At 35.5% G+C, this 23,972-nt stretch overlaps 1 protein-coding gene and 2 long non-coding RNA genes across 6 annotated transcripts in view; 2 read left to right on the top strand and 1 right to left on the bottom strand.

The window, feature by feature from the left end:
• Positions 1-10,505, top strand: part of npy1r (neuropeptide Y receptor Y1) — a 50,093-nt gene extending 39,588 nt beyond the window's left edge. For 2 of the 4 annotated variants that reach the window (XM_087236409.1, XM_087236410.1), the window contains exon 3: positions 8,582-10,505. In XM_087236409.1, the coding sequence (XP_087092535.1) occupies positions 8,582-8,998 (417 nt within the window). In that variant the 3' untranslated portion in view covers positions 8,999-10,505. 4 annotated transcript variants of the gene reach the window in all.
• LOC147846805 (uncharacterized) lies at positions 1,525-11,041 on the bottom strand. Its single transcript, XR_015476546.1, has 3 exons — positions 9,949-11,041; positions 8,258-9,066; positions 1,525-3,996 (listed from the first exon to the last, which is right to left on the bottom strand). It is a non-coding gene; the product is annotated as an uncharacterized LOC147846805 (long non-coding RNA).
• A 1,697-nt stretch (positions 11,042-12,738) lies between these two features.
• On the top strand, positions 12,739-18,816 carry LOC147846804 (uncharacterized). The gene is made up of 2 exons (XR_015476545.1): positions 12,739-17,700; positions 17,751-18,816. It is a non-coding gene; the product is annotated as an uncharacterized LOC147846804 (long non-coding RNA).
• The last annotated feature ends 5,156 nt before the right edge of the window (positions 18,817-23,972 follow it).

The raw sequence follows: 23,972 nt of genomic DNA, 5'->3' as shown, positions 1-23,972 counted from the left end.
CAGCAGCAGAAGACCACAGGAGCTGCCACTCCTTGCAGCTTAGAACAGGAAATTGAGGATACAGTTCACACAGGCCACTAAAATTGGACAATAGAAGATTGTAAAAACATTGACTGGTTTCTTGAACATGACAAGGAGTTCACTGTACTCAAATGGCCTCCACAGTCACCAGATCTCTATCCAGTAGAGCACCTTTGGGATGTGGTGGAACGGGAGATTTGCATCATTGATGTGCTGCCAAAAAATCTGCAGCAACTGCGGTATGCTATCATGTCAATTTAGACCAAAATCTCTGAGGAATTTTCCACTACCTTGTTGAATCTGTTTTAATCTATAGTTAATATTTTATTTTAACATAATTTTAATTAGCAAAAATTATTTTAAATATATATTTTTCGTTGATATATAAATAAATGCATCTTTTAATCCCTTCCCAACAATGTAGCAGCTAAATGGGATAATTCATCCAAACAATTCTGTTATCATTTACTGCATTTACTTGTGCCAAACCTGTTTGAGATTCTATGTTTGACAATAGATAGAAATTCTGTTGAAAAAGGAAAATCACGAAGTACATTTTTATTCTGGGTGAACTATCCCTTCAAAGGGATATGTAAATGTGTAAATGTTATAATAACACATTTGCAATTTTTTAACAAATGATTGCTTAACAATTAACAATGCTTTAATTAAGAAGATCGTTTTGATTTGATTTCATTAACTCTAATATCAACAATCAAGAGCTAATGAGTCCTCTTTTGTTTTTGCTATTAGAGTAGAATAGGAGAGATCTCCCTGCATTAGCCTTGATTTGTTTTTAACATGTTTATTGTGTTTACTGAGGCATATTAATGTTCTGCGACTATCATGTTGTAACACTGTTATGTAGCTTGCAACTCTGTGTTTGTTTGTGGCCCATAAAGAGAGAGCCGTTTGTATTCTGTCTGTCAGTTTGTGTTGCCTCAATAATATAAAAGACATAGAGCCTGAAAACACACACACTCAGATCATCATCTGAAATGTCAGAGCAGATTCTCCCCCCACTGTGTTCTTAATGATGGCCTGCCCTCAGGGTCAGCTATAGTTTATGAGCTCTGGACAGCGTGTTGTAGGGTTGAGTATGAGGTTGTTGAAGGAGGGTGTTGATTTTAGACTGCAGCTCTAAATAAAGTATAAAATTTATCCGTAACAAACATTTCGAAAACTTTTGACCATTATTTTGTAAAAAAAAATTATAAAATAAAAACTTAAATGTTGTGGTTGCCAGAATGTTACCATTACAAAATACAGTTGAAAATTATCAAATGAATTTATACTATGCTACTGTATTTTATTAATTTATTCAGCATTAATGCACCTCTGTTTTGAAGTACTACTGTTATGTAAAGTTTATTTATAAACTAATTTCGAGAGGATCACATGCTTATGATTGCTTGCAGCCGGTCCTGCATTATTCAATTTATGATTCACCAATCAGACGAATCCTAGGCCACAATAAATACCATAAGTTCCATATAACAGCCATCTTCGTTTTGAAGAATCCCCCTTTCCACCCCTACTCCTCATTCTTTCCTAGATGGGTTGCACAGTGGTTAGCACTGTTGCCTCACAGCAAGAACGTCACTGGTTCCACTCCTTACAAAGCCAGCTGATGTTTCTGTGTGGAGTTTACACGTTCTCTCTTTGCTCATGTGGGTTTCCCCCGGGTTCCCCGGTTTCCTCCCATCGTCCAAAAACATGCAACTTAAGTTAATTGAATAGTCCAAATCAGCACCATAGACATGCTCCTAGTATGCAGTTATCTCTTAAGAGCAATCACTATCTGTTCATTAGCTACTACAGCAGGGGAGTTCTCGAGATCTACCTGAGCTCAAACTCTCCTCTCGCCTTGCAAACCGGAGGGAGCCCCTGGCTCAAGGATCTTATGAGCTCAGGGCTCTCTCCTGGGACAGCATGCCAAACAAGCTTTATAATCAATCATCAGCTAACTCTTGAATCAGACAAAAACATAAAAAATTATGAACCAGTGCTCATAACAAACAGCTTTTTTTACAAGCAAAGAAACAAATATCCTTCACACAACTACTTAATACCAATATGGTATTATTGGTACAAATAACACTAAAGTAATGAAAAAAAATTGTTTTATGTATGTTAAATATAACATAAAAATCACTGATGAGAAAATAACTAAAAACAACCATAGTAATGTCAACAACAGCAACAAAAAGTCTTTTGCAGAGAATTTTGGGAGAGTCGATTTACAGTTACTCACCATATATACTGTATGTAATGTAATGTAATGTAATGTAATATGTGTTTATATAGCACATTTATCATGTATGGCCATACACCCAAAGTCACATACACAACAGCCACAGGACTACAGTGCCAGTGTGCTCACCACACACCAGCTATAGATGGAGTGGAGAGATGATGATAAAGACAATTTGTTGGATGGGGATGATTGGGAGGCCATGATGGTTAAGGGCCAATGGAGGAAATTTGGCCAAGACACTGGGGTTACACTCCTACTCTTTACAAGAAGTGCCACTGGATTTTTAATGACCACAGAGTGTCAGGACCTCAGTTTAACGACTTATTCGAAAGACAGTGTTTACTGACAGTATATCGTCCCCTTCACTTTATTGGGGCATTAGGACTCACACAGAACACAGGTTAAGCACCCCTTGCTGGCCTCACTAACACCTCTTTCAACCTAGTTTTCCCATGTGGTCTCCCATCCAGGTACTGACCAGGCTCAGCCCTGCTTAGCCCCAGCGAGTAACTGGTCTTGGGCTGCAGGGTGATATGGCTGTTTTATTCAGTCTGTCAGTTTGTGTTGCCTCAAATATTAAGGAAACTTACTGTTAACCAGAAAACACATGTTTACTGTAGCATTTTTAGAGTTTTTTACCGTTGAAATCATGACAATGTGTTTACAGTGTAGGGCAATGGTCTCAAACTCAATTCTTAGAGAGTCGCAGCTCTGCGTAGTTTAGCTTCAACCACCTCCAATTCACACCTGCTTAGTCACTAATCGTCTTGAACACCTTAATTATTTGGATCCGCTGTGTTTGTTTTGTTTTGGAACAATCTATAGTTTGAGACCTATGGTGTAGGCTAATGGTTTTTATTTGTTCAAAATCCCCCCCCAAAAAATCATAAATTTTACATGATCTACACTGTTCACACTTTACAATATTTCATCGACAAGCAGTTTGGCTTTCTGCACCAACCATGGTGCAACACAGCAGAAACATTTAGGTTCCACGCACTGCAATCCCAATAAACTGGTAAAGGCTTTTAATAGAATTAATACATATTTAACCTCTTTAACATTATTAATAGGCTACAAAATTACTGATGTTGTTGGTTTGCACCAAGTGCGCTATATGTCTGCTTTTGAGCGAAGGTCCCGGTTGTAGATCACCCCCTGGGGCTGCCTGCAATACAAGTCATAAAGGCCACCTCCTCTGTGTAAATGAAGGAGACTTGAGCCCAAATAAAAAAATTATTACACTTGCAATAAAATGTCCCGAAAGATGGTTTTGGTAATTTAAGGCACTGGTTATCACACTGATATAGGTGCAGATCTTTGTTTTTGTAACGAATATGTTTTTAGCCAGTAATTTAATGCTATAAGAACGGGGCGTGTCATCATGATAGACAGTTGTGATTGAAAGTTTCTCAAAGCTGACCGTCGGAGCTTCGCGAGGAGATTGAAGTGTTATTATTCCATTTCTGTTTTATTTTACCATGATAAAATGAGTTCAGCAGTAAACTATACTTTCTGACCTACAGGATCTGGTGGAGCACTGTTTATTCGGTAAGGTCAGGGCTTCATCTGGCTTTATTAGTTTGCTGATACAACGCCTAGCCATGATGGGGTAAATACAGGTGATTGTTATCTAGCAGTAATTCTCTTTATGGGTCTGAAATAGGGTGACGCGGTGGGGTAGTGGGTAGTGCTTGTGCCTCACAGCAAGAAGGTCACTGATTCGAGCCTCGGCTGGGTCAGTTGGCATTTCTGTGTGGAGTTTGCATGTTCTCCCCGCGTTCGAGTGGGTTTCCCCCACATCCCAAAGACATGTGGTACAGGTGAATTGGGTAGGCTAAATTGTCTGTAGTGTATGAGGGTGAATAGGTGTGTATGGATGTTTCCCAGAGATGGGTTGCTGCTGGAAGGTTGCATCGAACATATGCTGGATAAGTTGGCAGTTCATTCCACTGTGGCGACCCCAGATTAATAAAGGGACTAAGCCAAAAATAAAATAAATGAATAAATGAATGAATGAATGGGTCTGAAATAATACTTAGGAAGACAAAACTAATGCTAGCCTATCTCCACATTGATCCCCTGTAACGTTGTTTGAATTTGATTTACAGGACGTCTCTGAAATTTTGAGTTTTCAAAATGTTATTGAGTTAATCTACTGAATTTGCTGTTAGGAAATATTAATGTTCTAGAAACAGAATCTTATATAACAAATACAGCTGTGAATGTTAAGATTATTTATTTACATTATTTACCATTGGCTTTTTATTTGAAAACTCCTACTAAACATTAAAACAAATGTAAATTCCTCTTTGTCATATATAATTAGGGCATCAATTAACCTAATGAAAACGGAGGCAAAAAAATGATAAACAATTATGATGTTGCAGCAGCTGACGGACATCAGCTGATGTATTAATACTGCTAAGTTTATTGTACAAATTGACCAGGATTATTTTCTATAGTGCAGGGATGAGATGTGAAAATATCCTGTGGATATTTAGACATCTTGCTGTATTTATCTTTTAAATGCTGCATGATTGTTCCCGCATGGTAAATCGTTATCCATGGTGTGTATTTATTTATGTCTTTGACAAACTTAATCTATAACAGATTTCAGTAGTAAATTGAGTTAGTTATTTTAAGTGGAACAAGTTTTTGTAATTTATTTTTGGCAAGTACAAGTATTGTTCACTATAACTAAGGAGTAATACTTGTGCTTGCAACAAAACATAAAAGCAGTATTATTTTTATTATTATATTAACATAGAAAGGAAATATTTGTACTGCAAAAAAAGTATTTTTACTATTATCATTATATTAACAATAATAAATTAAATGATTTGTACTGTACTGTATGCAATGTTCCATTATTGTTTTCTTAAATAAATTACTAAAACTTGTTACACCTAAAAGAACTAAATTAATTACTGAAAACTGTCATAAATTAAGTTTGTCAAACTTAATTAATTCATTCATTCATTTTCTTGTCGACTTAAGTCCCTTTATTAATCCGGGGTCGCCACAGCGGAATGAACCGCCAACCCATCTCTGGGAAACATTCACACACACACTCATACACTACGAACAATTTAGCCTACCCAGTTCACCTGTACTGCATGTCTTCGGACTGTGGGGGAAACCGGAGCACCCAGAGGAAACCCACGCGAATGCAGGGAGATCAAACTTAATTCATTTAATTGTAACAAGTCGAAGTAATTTGTTTAAGTTTTCACTTTTTAAAGTGCAGACTCCAGTTTCAGCAGTCTTTTGTGACTGTTTGTGCTCGTCACGAGGCATTTTGCCTTCAAATTGTTTAATGGGAAAAGATGCTGCAGCGTCGTCCATATTTTTTACAGTCATTGGTTTGCACTAAATCACCATGGTGACAATTTTGTTTTTGTTATTTTATTTTCAAGATCTGAGGTGAACTATCTGCTGCTGCTTTCAGCAGTATGGATATAAATGTCACATAAAATGGTTTTTAAACTGACATTGGGAGCATTTAGCTGTAAATAAAGCACATAATGTACCTGAGGTGATCTTTGCTATAGGCTGTTGTTCTGCTGACATTAAGAAATAAAAAGCATTTCTAAAATAGAAATTTTGTATGTCGCCATCGCAAATATTAGGACAAAAACATGGAAAAGATACCTTTTATTGCATGTCATGGTGTCATGTCTTGTGTTGTTATTACACAGTGTTACTCGTTATTAAGTGAGGAACTGTACTGTATAAGAAAACTTCACAGATATTTTGTAGAATATAATCTTTAAATTCATAAAAGTCTTGTAATAACACCCAGTAACTTTTTCTGCTGAGTCTCTTATAAAGGGGTAAAACTACAACAATTCGGAGACAAGGATAAACTATTTTTATATTTAAAACATGAACAATTTACATAATAAAATTACATATAATAAAATAATACAGAAAATCCTAGCTCTGATATGAGCTTTGGAGAACAGGGAAGTCTTATCTTTTATTTTCCAGCACAACACATTGTTTGATATATGGGCTACGTCTACAGTAGAGTGGATACATTACAAAATGCTTTTTGCAAAAAAGCATTTTTTTTCTCTCTGTTGTGACCTTTTGTCCACACTGAGACATGTATTTTTTCTGTGAAAGCACAGCTTTTTGAAGACACTCTCCTGAGCTGATACATTTGAAAACACCTTTTTGTCCACCGTACTGTGGACTGTGAAAGCAGTGGTATCTGTAAATAATATACCGCTGTGTTCCTGCTATGTGCTGTACATTTTCACAGTGATGGTATACAGTACATGTTACTTTGTACACTTGCATTATATTTCTGCAACGAACGATCTACTCATATCTGCAGTCATCAACACAAAAAGGTAATTGAGAGCTCAATGGCAGTGAAATGTGACCTGGACAAGTAAATCATTTACTATTTAAAAAAAATAAAATTGTGTCAGTAGGGGATAGAGCTTTATTATGTTTAGTCTCTCACTATCATCTCTCGCTGAGCTTTTAATAGGATTTATGCATGATCATTAAGATGATTTTTTATTTTATTATTTTTTTATTTAAGTGTGGATGAGCAAGTTTTGGAAAGCGTTTGTCAGTAGTGTGAATAGTATAATAGTGTTTGTAAAAAATATTGCAAATTATTATATGGCAATTGTGGATTTTTTATACTCCACTTTTTTTTTTTTTGAGTTATAGCTCAAAATTCTGTTTTTTTTTCTCTATATCTGAAGAGAATGTCAAAAATACAGCAAACAAGCATACAATTGTAAGATATAAAAAAGTCTCAAAAGCCAATTATTATTATAATTATAATAATTACCAATAATTATTATTATTACATAGTTAATAGTGAAACCTGTTTAATCCCATTTATTATTTAAAAAATAAAGTAACCTGTTTAACTGTGCCTTTACTGAATGAGCACTGTGCTATGTCCGACAGATCTCACTATTATGTCTCTCTTTTCTTTTTCAGTCTTTTATAACCTGTTTTAACACATTTTAATCTGTTTTAATCATTTTTACTATTTGTTTTAATTTTCTTATACTTGTCTTTTTTATTTTTGTTTTTGTAAAGCACTTTGAATTGCCATTGTGTATGAAATGTGCTATATCAATAAACCTGCCTTGCCTTGTCTTAATTTAGATATACAAAAATATATAAAAGAGAAAAAGTCTCATGAATGCATGCTGATGGACATGGCGTATCATATTTTTCTAAATGTCTACAGAAATAATTGTGTTCACCCTTAATTAAGACATGTATAAATAATTGTTAATCTTTCTTCTGTTCATCCACACAGATATACAAATGATATAAATTGCCTAAAATGTTTTAACCTTGTTTTATTGTGCTGCAATTTTTACTTTCCTTTGTTCTACTCTTTAGTTGTTATTTTTATTAATTTGTTTATTTTTATTTTTTTGCTTTGTTCTCATTTTATTTTTGTTTTGTTTTAAAAAAATTGTAGGTTGTATTTTTGTTTTATAATTTTTTTTTCAATATTTTGCTTGAATTTAATAGTATTATCTTTCAATTTCTAAATATGTTTGTTTAAGTTTCATAAAATAAGTTTGTTTCTAAATAATTTTTTTTTGAGAATTTTGCTTTCCTTTGAATAAGTTTTTTTTTTTTTTTTTTTGCTTTTCTTTTTGTTTTTGTTATTCTTTGTTGTGTTTTTGCTTTTGCTTTATTGGTATTTTTGCTTCGCTAAGTTTTGTTTAATGGCTCGTTTCCGGCTTTCCTTTGTTTAAAAGTTTGTTTGTATGTCTTTCTTACAATCATTCAGTCATTCATTCATTTTTCTAGTCCCTTATTTATTCTGACATAGGTTTTACCAGTACTGTGAAACACACATACACTCTCACATATACACAAAGGCCAACTTAGCTCATCCAATTCACTTCTTTGGACTGTGGGGGAAACCGGAGAAAACCACACATAAACGGGGAGAACATGCAAACTCCATACAGAAATGTCAACTGGTCCAGCCAGGACTCATAGTGACCTTTTTACTGTTACCCTGGTCTTATGACTTGTATTAGGTTTTGGTTTGTTTTGTTGTGAATTTTAATCTGGATTTTGTTTGAGCTTTTGTTTGAATACACTCCTAAAAGGGTGCTAAATAAAACTAAATCAAGTAGCACCTTAACCGCCCAAAAGAACAACTAAAGAACCATTACTTGTGCTATACTCAACCACACACACACACATACAAGGAAAGAGAGAATTCTGTATATGCTGATGTTCACCCTTAAATGCATGTATGAATGATTTGATTTGTCTGTCCTCTTCTCTCCCACACAGATATACACTCGTCTGCAGCGGCGAAACAACATGATGGAAAGAATCCGTGAAAACAAATACCGTAGCAGTGAGTCTAAACGGATAAACATCATGCTCTTTTCCATTGTGGTGGCATTTGCAGTTTGCTGGCTCCCGCTGAACGTGTTTAATGCAGTCATCGACTGGAATCATGAAGTGGCGATGAACTGTACCCACAACCTTCTGTTCTCTCTGTGTCACCTGACCGCGATGTGCTCGGTCTGCATTAACCCCATCTTCTACGGCTTTCTGAACCGCAACTTCCAGCGTGACCTGAGGGCCTTCCGACTCTGCAAGATTGTGTCGACGCGTGAAAACGAATATGACATGGTCGCCATGTCCACAGTTAACACAGACGTGTCCAAGATGTCGTTAAAAATGAGTAGCCTAGATCTCTGAGTTTTGTGAGTGACACTCGTTATGGCAAGCCATTTTAACATTAGATACTAGTACCATTTTGAAAGATACTAGAACAGGGGTCTCAAACTCAATTTACCTGGGGGCCGCAGGAGGCAAAGTCTGGGTGAGGCTGGGCCGCATAAGGGATTTCACAAAAAAAAGTCCTCAAATGTCATTATTAACAGTTTTAATTATTTCTTCTGAACATGAAGTGTCCTGAACATTAATAGAACATTGAGTGAAGATTATGAACAGTTCTTCTGAACATGGCATCTTTTGCCTATTTCTTGCTGCCAGAGACTTGACAGCGCTTCTTCTCACAAATCTGAACCACATTTGGCTTTAGAGCGGAAGCAGTTGAGACCCTCAGTATGGCTTGAAGATGATCATCATTAAGTCTAGACCTGTACTTTGACTTATTGAAGTCCTAGGGAAAAAAGTGGGGGAACTCACTCAAAACTTCCATTCCCTCACCTAAAAAAAGGTGTATATATGTATAAATAAAACACCCCCACCCCACTCCAGTCACATCAGTCTGTAACAGTCTGTATCTACCTATGATATATCTAAGATGCAGGGCAGGCACGTGCACACATAGGGCTCAACCTGTGCAGAGCACATGCCCTTTGTAGTCTTGCGAAAGTGCCCTTCCAAAATGATCAAAAGTGCCCCCGCGACGCGACACACCCTCGGTCCCGCCCTTCAGTAGGCGCGCAATAACACCGCTCTTGAGTACGCGCGTGTCAACACAGCTGATAAGAACGCGCGCGACAACACGGCGGGCGGGGAATGCCAGTGACCGCTGTGTACAGATAGAATCAGCGGAGCGGGGAGAGAGAGCGCTTCCCGCTCCGCTGATTCTGTCAGTGTACAGCGGTCGGCGCGGGCCACAAAATATTGCACTGAGGGCCACAAATGGCCCGCGGGCCGCGAGTTTGAGACCCCTGTACTAGAACTTATTCATTAGAAACTACACTGTAATAATCTTTAAGTTTCCATAGTTTGTGGTTTACAAGTGTTTTCTGTTTATTTACGGTTGTGAATTGTATTATGAGCCCTTGATCTCTGCTCTGTTGACTTTTAATGTTAAAAATTCAAATTCACATTTTAAAAAAGTGCTTTTTATTGACATTTTTGTGAAAAAAATTTTTTTTAAATAAACTTAAGCATCACAATTATTGAGATTTCTTTGGGACAACTTCATTGTTTTATGCTGAATCCACTTAAATTTGTAAAAAAAAATAAATAAATAACTTAAATCCTTCATGTTGTCCTAACTAGGCATGGAACGATAACTGGTTTAAAGGGTTTACCGTGGTTTTGAAAAGTCAAGTTTTTAAAACCGTTCAAATTACTATTATATTGTTTCTAAGGTATTTGTAAGTTTTGTTAATTTACTTTTTTTAGGGCAACAGTAGAAAAGGAACCTCCACATTGCACGTTACTGGTCAGCCTATGATTCAGTAAACATCTGATAAACAAATCTCTTATAAACCAACATCCAGCATGCTGTAGAGCTGAACAGTGTAGAGGCTTACTTTATATCTAAAGAAAAGAAAGATATCCAAAATGTCTTTTCAAGTTGAAAACAAATCTGTATTTTTGTAGCTAATAAAGACAGCAGAAGTCCATTGCCTATTTAAATTATTTAGCCTGACATTTATTGTTTAAAAATGTTTTAAATGTTAAAAAATATATACCATGTTTAATTGTTGTTTTTACCTAAAACATTGTTGTTTTTTACCCAGACATAAAAAAAAAACTTATTTAAGAGCAGTATTCACAACATGAAATCTTGGAATCATGATATTTTTACCCTAGTTTGTCACACCGTCAGAATCGTATACCGGCCCATGCCTAGTCCCAACACAAATTGATTGTGTGGAACCCAGCATTTTTTACAGTCTAGTTTGAAATAATATAATGTACTGTAAAAATAATATAATGTAATGTAAAAAAATATATACTTTTTTTAAGAGTAAATGTTGTTATAAAAGTAGATTAAGGCCCCATAATGCAATTCAAAAGCATAAATAAACAGGGAAAAATAGAAGAAGAAAAAAACATGAATCACAAAATACGGAAAACTACTAAATTTATAAATATTTTTAGTGTATCATGGATTAATTTGTTACATATTTATTACATACTAGCATTAATTCATTGGGCACTTGCCCTTAATATTAAAGACACTATTCATTAGTGACTAGTCACTTTTCTATTAGAAATTCAACATTTTTGGCATTGGCTTTTAGGGATCTGTCATTGTTCTATTTTCAATAATATGTATTCCAATTGTGACAATTCTTCATGTGCCAGTGCTTGTTCAACACTAGTACATATCATTACCTGCCAGAATAAATTACTGAATAGTAGTTATCGATTAGCTGCCAGTGTCTATTCAATACAAATTAGTAACATGTATTATATTATATTTTTGACTATAGCAAGTTTTTTTTTTTACTAGTAAGATATTTAATTGAACTCTATAGATTACTAATAATAAAACAGAAGAGTTCAATATCTAACGAATAAGTTGCATATTTTAAAAAGGTACAAGTAACTACAGAATAAGCACTAGCTATTAAATACATCCTAGTACTTTAGAATCCCAGCTAACATTCTTAGAACATTCCATAATGTTTCTTCAGTTTTAACACACAACATTATTAAAATAATGTTTTTGGAATATTGATAAAAACGTTCTTAAAATGTTAATATAATGTAAATGATGTTTTGGTAACACTTTATTTTGATGGTCCATTTGAGTATTAGTAGAATGTCTGCTTAATATCTGTTGATACTGCTCCTTTAACAGACATTTTACTGACTATAAGGAACTTTACAAGTACATGTCAACTTACACTAACCCTAATCCTAACCCCAACCTAACAGTCTTCTTATAATCTACTGGGAATTAGTTGGCATGTAGATGCAATGTGACTTAACAACAGTGTAACTTGTCAACAAATGGACCATCAAAATAAAGCGTGACCGATGTTTTAAATAATATTTAAAACAAGTGTTATGTATAGAACAAGAATATAACATGAGACTGAAATGTTATGAAAACATTTAGAGTAACGTTTCATAACCAAAAAATAACATTAATGCATAGTCTAAAATACTACATTTTGAATGTTTTAAGAACACTTTTTAATAATTTAGCGACAGCATTATGAAAGCGCTCTCAGAACATTTCCATAATGTGGATGGAATATTCTAATAACCTTAGAAATAATGTTCTGAGAACATTCATATGCAGTGCTCAGCATATATAAGTACACCCCTCACAAATCTATCTTTTAAATTCATATTTTATTAGCTATAAAATATTATATTTGTGCAGACACATTAGATTAGTCAGTACTCAAGCAAAATCTGGAGCTTATCTAACAAAATAACTTACGATAACGGTCCCAAAATTACCACACCCAAATTTATATGTGAGGAATAATCAAGAGAAGCAAAACATTTTAAATTTAGTTGAAATTTTGTAGGTTGTATTTTTAATTTAATTTTTTGCAATATTTTGCTTGATTTGATTGTATTATTTTTCAATTTCTAAATTTGTTTGTGACTAAAATATTATTTTAATAAATCTGTTTAATAATTCCCTTTTGTTTAAATGCACCAAAATACATTGCCTATATTCACTGAGAAATGGATACAGATATTGATTTTCAAAAAGGGCTGTACTCAGTAATGCTTAGCTCTGTAACATGAGACTGAAATGTTATGAAAACATTTTGAACAACATTATTATAACTAAAACATAATGTTAATGCATCGTCATTCTAAAAACATTAAAAAGTAATGTTATATAGCTTTAATGGGAACGGGCACAATTTTAGAGCCTTAAAATTGTTAACTGGGATAGTATCAGAAAAATGAGTAGCACTCGTAGCAGCATATTAACTGTTAAAATGCTTGCCATACACTAAAGTCTGTCATCTGAAAAACGTACTTGATCAAATATTTTTATAAATTTAAAAAAGACTTAATCCAAAAGAATGTGAATTGAAATAAGAGAAACAATCGCAAAATTGTACATAAACCTTTGAAGCAACACATTCCTTGCAAAATCCTGCATCTGTAAGAGCTCATTGGGACCAAGTAGAATCTTAAAGACATGACAAAAATTATTTAGACGAGCGGACTGAGCTTTGATCGCTCAGATGAAATCTTCGTCTTGCTGCATATTTGATTTGGAGAGAAGAAAGGCAAATTAAGAATGAATGCAAAGCCCAAGAGGTCACAAATTCAGAGACGGACTTAAATGTATAATGAATGTCAGATGTGACTTTTGAGAGAGGCGCTGAATTTGTGTTGCTGAACTGGATTCATTTAGTGGAGAAAATCCCAAACTAAATTGATTTTCTTCTTATTTTTCCCTTGACTAGTCAAGCCTGCTGGAAGTAACAGGCTGTTTTTGACGCATTCACACTGACAGCAATTTGTAGCAACAAAGTGACCTGACATTGTTCATTTTCAAAGAGACTTGGCAATTTCTGATGACCCGAGTGACAGCGACTGTTGGCGACGTGACAAAGTTGAGCAGAGAGGCTCGGCAACCTCCAGCGATTCAAGCGCTGTCAGTGTGAACAAGGCTGATGTGCTGTTGCTCACAGTGGTTTATTTTAAACCAGAGGTGCCCAGTCCTGCTCATGGGTGGCCAATGTCCTGCAGTGTTTAGCTCCATCATTAATTAAAGACTCCTCAACCAGGTAATCAACATCTTTACGGGTGCTAGAAACTTACAGATAGGATTGAGCACCCTTTCTTTATCTGTTTTCAACCTCCTTTGTCTTTTGTTTTATTATGCCTTTTTTACTTTGATTTAATGTGCTTTGCTCTTTGATTAGTTGTGGATTTTGTGCTCTATTTTGTGCTTTGTTTTTTATTTTTGCTTTTAATTTAAGTTTTGTTGCAATTTATATATTTGCTTTGCTTCAGTTTTTGTTTTGCTTTGGTGTGAGTTGTTTATTTGCTTTGCTTTTTGTAAGTTTGGTTTTGCTCTGGTTTTTGTTTTGCATTGTTTTAAATTTTGTTTGCTATTTGTGTAACACTTTACTTGAAGGGGGTGTTCATAACTACATGAAACCTTTAAAATCATGCCATGACTCATGCCATGAATGTGATTAAGATTTTCTCTGCACCCTTATGACAACTGTTATTAAGTGTCATTTGCTCAGTTATGTCATTTTAAATGCAAATATGACATTGTTTGTTATGACAACTTGACAAATAACAGACCTGGGTTTTATCTTTGTCATGAAAACTGCGATATAGGCTCATTTTGAAAACATAGCCCGATATACATTTCTGAGGATCGCAAATTATGTAGCCAGAAGTACGTATGGCTGCATTTCATTTTTTAAATGAATGATGTTCCTCTTTCGCACTTACCAGCTGACCGCTTACCTCCATTATAAAAATCAGGCAAGGGCTTTTCTTTTAAATCAGTGCTTTTGAAAACACTATTGGTTGGGTTTAGGGAAGAAGGAGGGTGAGCAAGTGGATCACGCAGTCAGCCAGTCAGATATTCAGTCATTAAGTCGATGGTGGTCTCTGGTGGATTTAGACGAAAAGAGGAGGTGCAAATGGCACTCGCAAGAAAAATTAGAGATCTGAAAAAGCATACGCAGCGGCCTCTGGTGGATCCGCAAAAACAAAAACTACAAAAAATACTTAGCTCCTGGGATGTATTAGCGCTCTCTAGAAATGTATATAGGGCTACGTTTTCAGAATGAGCCTGGGTTGGTTGTAAAAATCATGACACATTTATAATGGTTTGATGACAATCATGTTTATGACAGATTTATGACAGGTTTTGTTGTCTTTGTAAAGTCAAGTGTAATGTCTAAACTGTAATGTCATGGCAAAAACAGGTTGTGGTGTATTTGTTTATGTCAAGTTGTCCAAACAGACAAACTCATATTTGATTTTAAACTGTCATAACTATCTCTAACTGTCATGATTATAAAGGTTTTATGACAGTCTTATAAACACCCCTACAAGTAAAGTATTACTGCTATTTGTTGCTATACTTCCTTCTTTTGTTCTTTTTGTTGAGATTTTTTTAAATGTTTTTGTGACTGTGATACTTTTTAGCTGTCTTTGCTTTGCTTTGTTTTTTATTTTATGATTTGTTTTAGGTATACTTTGAGGATTAATGCTTTGCTTTATGTTTTGTTTTGCATCTTCATGTATTGTTTTGTTTTTTTTCTTTTCTTTTGTTGTGAATTTTAGATGTGGATTTTAGTTGAGGTTTGGTTTTGTTGGCATAGGCTGCTCTTGTCTAAGCCACATTGTACACAAATAAACAAATAGGAATGTGTCAGTAATTAAATCAGTGTAGATCTGCATTGATGCCTAATGATTGTAATTGAACACAATGATGCTTTGGTTTTTCTAATTTGAAAATGATCTTCATTACCTCTACTTCAATATTAAGTGTTGTGTGTCTGAGATGATATTGCTTATTGACAGAGTTTTAATATATTTTTCAAATCTATTCCTTAATACTTAGAAAAAGTAGTTTGCCAATGTAATGCCTTCATTGTTTGTTTAATGGTCAGTGAAGTCTGAAATTGTAGTAGTAAAAAAAAAACTTTTTTAATCAGAAATTGTAAAATCATAACTAGACGGCAACTCAAGTGGTTTTCAAGCTCATTTATGACTGCACAGACTGTGCCATTGTTGGGATTTTTCCAACATTGCTTTAAAGGGGACCTATTATGCCCATTTTTGCAAGATGTAAAATAAGTCTCTGACGTCCCTAGAATGTGTATGTGAAATTTCAGCTCAAAAAACCCAACAAATGAGGCTTTGAGATGTACTGTAGAACCTTACAATATCCATATTTTAAAGATTTTTTTCATTTGGATTGGGAAAATTGTATTATATATTTTATTTTACTTGAAGATAGGCAACAAAAGCTTCTCAATTCTAAGGAGATACATTTTTTTTCAGTGTCAGTATTAAAAAACAGAAGTTATTGTGATTTATTTTTCTCAAATGTGGAAGAACGGTACAACTCCAATTCATCAAATCACTTTAAACCATAACAGATCTGATTCCTTGATCTCAGTTTCAGTTCAAAACAGAAACTTTAGGTTAATATTAAGCATTTCTTTAAGTTTATTATTATTGTTATTTAAAATCGTACAATATGAATAATGTACAATACATAGATCTTCTTACAGTGCAGGCAATAACAATCAATTAACAATAAACAATAAATAAATGAATAAATACATACATACATACATACATACATACATACATACATACATACATACATACATACATACATACATACATACATACATACATACATACATACATACATACATAAAATGCAGACATGCATCACAGCTATTGTCATTTATTTATTAGAAACAGGTGCGCTGCTACTCCAAACTGTTCTTGCGCTCCACCATCTCACAATATGAATAAATATAAACAAATAAACTCTGCTTGCCATAGTTTACACAGGAATGGCGGATATATGCATTGATACAGCTTCATTATTTATGGTATGTTGTTATTTTGATAGGTTAACTGTTTCTGTACTCGATCCTCAGCTCGTTCAGAGAGAGAGAGAGAGAGAGAGAGAGATCACGTCACATATGGTTCTTCCACTCATCACTTTCGGTGGATTTTTCCCTGGTTTTTGTTCTCCTTTTTAATTCAAATACGGTTTCCCAGCATCCCTCAAAGCCATTCTTACTCTCTCCTTCCTTATTTTGCCAAGGATTTTCCTTTTTTGTCCAAAGCGGACATGACAACAAACAGCATCTCCATTCTTCTTAGTGGGCATAGACTTTTTTTCCAGGTGACACTATTTGAATATTTGAAATACAGATACTTGGTCATGTAAAAATATCCCCAAACTGTTTCTGCATACAAAGTGCATACATTCAAATAATGTCATATGGTTATGCCATTTTTTTTTTCTTTTTTTGGACTAATATGGTTGTTCGTCGCATGCCATCAAATATTGTTTTATTACTTTTTAAATCTGCGCCATTTAGGCTTTGATCCAAACTGTGCTGTTTTGGTGACTGATGCTTTCAATTTGAATGAGATTGTGCTCTTTTCAAAAGAGGGAGAAGCTACAAACACCTGTGCTTCAGCATAGTGGCAGATTCAAAACAGAACTCATGTTATCAGCGTAAAAAACTGAAAATGTGAAGTGTGTCAGAAGAAGGCAGTCTACGGTGTTTAATTAACTCCACATTCATAATTGTCTTAGTAACTGAAAATATCTTTGGCAGGTAAAAACTGTAATGGCTGCTTCTCACTCAAGCATTTTTTATGGGATCAATTTCCCGCCTTAAGTAATGCGGTTGCGGATAGAAAAATAATGAGCCTAAATCAAAAAATTGACATTGCATGTAAAACTCTAACGCACAAATGTGAAAGCTAAATGCAGAATAAGAAACAACGAGCTCACATACCGAAATTTGTGAATTAAATTCCCCTGTGATCCCTGACAGGTCTCTATATTATCTGAAATTCCTGGAAACAAATGCATTTGAGCACCCATGAGTTGCATTAAAGTGACATTAACTCCCCCTTCATCTGATTGGCTAGAGCAACTGTCAATGAACGATGACCCACCCGTGATTTAAATGAAACTCGAATTGCATCTTTTGGAAGTGCATGTGCAGAATGTGGGAACAAGAGCGAAGAATGTGGGAACAAGAGCAAAGGGGATAACACCGTAACCATACGAAACATTGAGCGGGTTTTCATAATTTGAATTAACTTTTGTATACGACCTCGTTTCTTACTCTGTGTTTAGTTTTTACTTTTGCACATTATAATTTTACATACATTTTTTGATTTACACATTTTTTCCATGCGCAAACACTTTAGGCGGGAATTTGATCCAAACTTTTAACGCTACTGAGGGAAAGATCTTTACTAGTGGACGGGCTTTTCCACCTCTGATGACACGTACAAAAGAAAATGTCAGTCAAAGTGTTTCTTTTTATCAAGTGTCATAATAAAAAAATGGAATTTATTCATTTGTATTTTTAGAGGTTGGCATATTCACATACTTTTGCCACACAACTGCGTTTAAACCCCATATATAAGGGATTTTTTTGCATAACAGGTCCCCTTTAAATGCCCATAACAACATAATAACCAAAAGATCAACCCAGTACGTAACAATTCCAGATTGTAAAGTATTGCAGTTAGAGCTTTGGCATGTGTTTGTTTGTGCGTGGTAGGCCGCTGTGCTTTTTGTGTACAGAATGTATTATACATATGTATGATGAATCATACTATTGTTTTTCTTTTACACTTCATGTCTATTTTTCCATGCTGTTTTTTGCAAAAGGCCGTTTCATTAAGCAGATATATAAGATTGCAATATAAAACCACATTCCAAACACTGCATAATCGTACCTGAATTCTTGAATTAAGTTTCCTTCCTTCTTTTTTTTGTCCAGACATTTTGATTTTGATCTAGTCTGTTCCAAACAAGACATCAAAAAAATCAGTTGCTGGTCCAAACAAGTGTTCAAAACGGCATCTCTTAAAAGGGGAGAAGCATTTTGTGTTTACTTTCAGCATGAGAGAAAGCTCTTTAACTTCCCACAAGAGCTTAGCGACACAGGGCCAGAAATGGAGCAACAAAAATATCACAACTCGAGCAAACGCATTTGACAGATTTATTTATTTATTTATTTATTTTGATGTGTAAGTGAGCGCCGATGTTCCCTCCACCATTATAGAGAATCAAGGGGGAATTGTGTGCTGGGAAAATAACAAGCAAAATAATTAAATATGTATTTCCAGAACCTGCTGTTTTCTTTCTCAATATTCCAACTGTCTGTTATCCGTATATTTGTAATATTGTGAAGTATTTTTGTTTGGTTGTTCGTTTTTTACTTTAATTGAATATTTTACTGCCAGTTTGGATATCCTGTGAAGTGATGTTCTCTTTTTTTATATTGCTAATTTCTATAGCTATGGCAGTTTTTTATGATTTCTGTCTTGTTGTTACGTTCAGACACATCGGGACTAATAAAGATGTTTTTGCAGTGCACTACTGATCAAAATCATCTATGACAGCAGGCAAACAATAAAAATGTCATGTAAAAAATGTTGTGGTACTTGGCTCAACCTTCTTGTGTTTCTGTATTTGATCTGAGTTTCATAAAATACATTCCCATACCTGTCAACATTGGGATGTGAAAATAAGGGATTCAATTAACAGCAATTATAAAAAAAAGTGTTATCACGTTATCAAATTTCATTAACCTTTTCCATCTGTATAATTGAAACATTCTGATTAAAGAGCAGTGAATGAATCTCTCATTTAGATTTTTCATTTGATTACATTAAATAAGAGAGTTGCCACTTTAAAAATGCACAGATCTATAATCAGGCCCGGATTAAGAATTCAGAGACCCCTGGACACATTGTCTTGAAGGGCCCCCTAATTGCCCGCACCCCTATAATATAATATTTTAAAAAATAAAATGATTCTATAATGAATTGCCCACATTTTTTAAATAAGTTATATAGTATATAATACATGTATTTAAAATCTATAAACATTTAACTTTTTTAAAGCACACTTTTAAAAAAAAAACTAAAGAAAATGAATGTATTTTAATATACTTGTTCAAGTTCATTGAAGCAGTACTAAAATATATACATAAATATATTTAGGATATTTTAAAGTAGAACTTCTACAAACTTAAACTGCATATGGTTTGGATGTAACACATAATGCCTTCCTAAATCCAGTTCTATGAATCAGAGTCTTCCATAATACACATACACACTTATTAATGTTTCCTACTTGTCTTCCTTGTGATGAAGAATAGGCAAAAAGCACTTGATTATAAGGCTGAAAATATGTAAAATTACACACACTATACATTTGGCTTATTTGGGGTTAACTATTGTGAAATCCCAATTGCAATAGAGAAATACTGGGAAATCTCTGTAGACTGATGGAATTTCATCCTGTTCAGCCTTATAATCTTAAAATGTGAGTAAAATCACCAGTTTTGTCCTCACTTTAAACATTACGCTAGAGAATCATTCAAATACTTGCTCTAAAGTGAAGCTGGTGAATTAACAATGGTTTCTGCTGTTCTGACGTAGCAGTGTTAGGGTAATTAGGCAAGTTACTGTATTATAATAGTTTGTTCTGTAGACTATCAAAAATATACAGCTTAAAGGGGCTAAAACATTTGACCATAAAATGTTTTTTTTTATTAAAAACTGCAAACAAAAAACAAAACAAAAACTGTTTTTATTAAAAAACAAACATATAAGACTTTCTCCAAAAGAACAAATATTATCAGACATACTGTGAAAATTTCCTCACTCTGTTAAACAACATTTGGAATATATATATATATATGTGTGTGTGTGTGTGTGTGTGTGTGCGTGCGTGTGCTTGTGTGTGTGTGTGTGTGTGTGTGTGTGTGTGTGTGTGTGTGTGTGTGTGTGTGTGTGTGTGTGTGTGTAATGTGAAATTTTTTTTCCAACACATTTCTAAGCAATAGCTTTAATAACTTATTATATTTCTAATAACTTTTAAATTAAATAAATGTATTTTATCTTTGCCATGATGACAGTAAATAATAAATTACTTTTTTAACTGTGTATAAGTCCTAAAAAAAAAACTAGTTAATAAACAAATAATCCCGATGACCTAGAGGAATAATAAACTAGCAACAATATCTCAACATAACAGTTGATAGATTTTTTTGTCATTCATCAGAGGTCAGTTACTAATTGAACAGAAATGTCAGATGGTTGGACAGAAAGTGTGAAGGGTAACGGAATGAAGGGGAATAGAAATAGGAGAGGATGTGATGAATGTGAGGATGAGTCTGACCAGAGGGAGGATGGTCACCTCTCCTTCTCTTTTGAGCCTCATGCGGTTAAACACTGCTGACAGCCGCCATGAGCTACACTAACAACAAGAAGCCGTGACGACAGTCGCTGGGAACAAATTGATACCATGACAAAAGACGGCGCACAGCAGGCTTTGTTAATGATGCAAAACTACAGTTCACCAACTCACATTTCCAATGAGCTCTAAAATACTACGTGTAACAAAGCAACACTCTGGTGAAATCTGTTGCTTAGCAACAAGAGGCAGACGTCTCAAAGTTGTGGCTCTTTGACAACTTTTTCTCCCCAAGTGTATGAAACAGGTACCTTTCATCCAAACAAAAATGTACTGAAATTGTTTGAGTGGGTTTGAGTTTGGGTGATCTCATATTTAAGCAAATATGTGCTTGTATTTGCATACAGGTATTTGCCAAACATTTTAATATTGAGGGAAAGTTCATTTATTTCAATAATTTGTCTCAAAAAAGTAAATTTCTTTGCTATCTTAGTTCACTACACACAAAGTGAAAGATTTCAAGCTTTCATTTGTTCAATTTTAAGGATTAAGGATTAAAGATCCCAAATTGATCCCTAGATTGTCAAGTAGCTAAACATAGAAAATTATAGTGGATTAAAACAGTGTCAGTCCAGTTTTCAGAATTGATGTTCAGTTTAGTTCAGTTTAGTGTGGTTTAATTTTCACTGCTGAAAAACCAAACACTGAAGAGCAAATCCATCAATGTGCAGCTTTACAAGTCCCAAAGCATGCAAGTCAGTGGCAAAAGCGTTGAGGAACAAACTTCACCGATTGACAAAAGTGAAGGAAAAAATCTCAAGAGAAACCAGGCTCAGCTGGGTATGACCATTTGTCCAATAGCCAAACGTCTTGTGCAGAGCTGCAATATACGCGCTGGAGGCTGGAGAGCACTAGACGTCCATCATGCAGAAGCTGCAGGTGGAGAGGTCACCGGCTGGTGTACAGGCTGGTCATTCAGGATCAATGCCAGGACTTGTCTTGTCTTATGCTCTCCACTACTCCATGACCACTACAGCAGCTGCTCAGGATACGGACTGGTCCAGGATTATGGAAATCTCTGGAATAATAAAAAAAAGACAAACATGAGTGCAGATGCCGTTCAAATTATAATTGCTTTTAGGAAGTGTTCCCGGCTCCTGATGCCCTAAATAATGCAGACCAACAATTCTTTAGAGGATTTGGATTTCAAAAGCATTTGTGTTTTATGCTAATACAAAGAGATTTGCCTTAAATCTTGTTTTAAACTGACAGAGTGTATCCACTGTGTCAGAGTTTAGGTGCCAGATATGAGTAAGATCTACCACCTACAATTGATTTTGATATTCTGGGAATAATTAATTGTCCAGGATTAACTGAGCATAGTGGACGCGAGGGGCTGTATTACACCTGGAGCTCCCTCAAACACCAGGGACCTAAGCTGTTCAGGGCTTTGTACAACCCAGTCTCATTCTGTAAACGTAGTCCAGCAGACGTTTCTGGAGACCGCGAAATACATCCCGGGAGGTACGTATTTGTGCAATTTTTGTTTTCGCGAATCCGCGAGAGGCCGCTGTGTGCCCTTTTTTGTATCTCGAACGTCTCTGGCGAGTGCCGTTCGCGCCTGCGCTGTTCTGGCGTCAACCCAGCAGAGGCCGCTGTCTGACTGACCGAATGATTGACTGCGCGACCGGCCAATCGGCTGACCCACCCTCCTCCTTCCCTAAACCCAACCAGTTTTACCAATTGACCCACCCGCCCGCTCACTTCCCTAAACCCGAGCAACAATTTTGAAAAGCCGTCTAGAAAAAGAAAAGCCCTCGTCTGGTTTTTTCACCACGTTTTCAGATTTCACCACGTTCTCACCCTGTTATGAACTTGTACACTTTATTTTTTGGATTCTGTTTTTGTCTTACCTGATTTCTGGAACCGCTCTTCCCCGGCCTCGAACCCGCTCGCCGTGGTCAACTCCTCCTCTCTGCATCTGAAGTCCACCGACGCAACGATGAGCTGACTGGAAAAACTGATTGCAGCGGAAAAAGCCCTCCACACGGAGGTAAGCGGTCAGCGAAAGGGAACGGCGTCACACCGCCCCGTAGTGTTCACGTAAAATAATGAAATGCTGCTATACGTACCTCCTGGGACGTATTTCGCCATCTCCAGAAACGTCCGCTGGACTACGTTTTCAGAATGAGCCTGGGTTGGCTTTGTAGGAAGTCAATAAAAAAAAATTATTTATACGATATTTAATGCTAATGCAATAATGAAAGAACTGGAGTAATATCATATTTCTGTTTTCTAGAAAGCACCGTAGCAGCTACATTTTGAAGTAGCTGAAGTATAGCCAACAGAACAACCAGTTAGTTGCAGCTACTACAGCTACTAACGCATTGCAATAGTCTAACCGAGAGGTCAAGAATGAATGTTGCATATGACCCATAAAAAAGGATCTCAAACACATGTTGCCCCTTCTGAAAAGAGTGTTAATGTACTGCATTATGTCCTCAGTACAAGAGGAAGCCCAACAAAGTACTAATTACATCATCAAGGCTGCATCACATGGAGGCGATCAGCCTTTGATACAGTTGAGTTGTTATGGTAGCCCAAGTTGCTTTGATATCGGCCTTCTGCATTTTGAGGTCTCTGTTCCCTCACTTTCATTTTGACAATAGCCCATGGATTTTCTATGGGGTTTAACAGGGGGTGTTTTCAGTCAGTTTCCTGGCCAACTTAGAACAGGGATACCATGGTCCTTAAACCAGGTACTGGTAGCTTTGGCACTGTGTGCAGGAGCCAAGTCCCGCTTGAAAATAAAGTCCTCCTCTCTAAAAACCTTGTTGGCAGCAGGAAGCATAAAGTGCTCTAAAACGTCCTGGTATGGAGCTGCGTTGACTGTGGACTTGATAAAAGACAATGGGTCCACACCAGCATATGACATGGCTCTCTAAACCATCATTGACTGTGGAAACTTCACAATGGACAATTAGCAGCTTGGCTTTTGTGCTTCTTCGCTCTTTCTCCAGACTCTGGGATCTTGATTTCCAAATACAAAATTTGCTTTCATCTCAAAAGAGGACTTGGGAC

This window comes from Danio rerio, chromosome 1, assembly GCF_052040795.2.
Source record: "Danio rerio strain M-AB ecotype USA chromosome 1, GRCz13ab, whole genome shotgun sequence".
NCBI classification, from domain to species: Eukaryota; Metazoa; Chordata; class Actinopteri; order Cypriniformes; family Danionidae; genus Danio; species Danio rerio.
The sequence above is the reverse complement of the archived record's forward strand: the minus strand, read 5'-3'. Positions and strand labels throughout refer to the sequence as shown.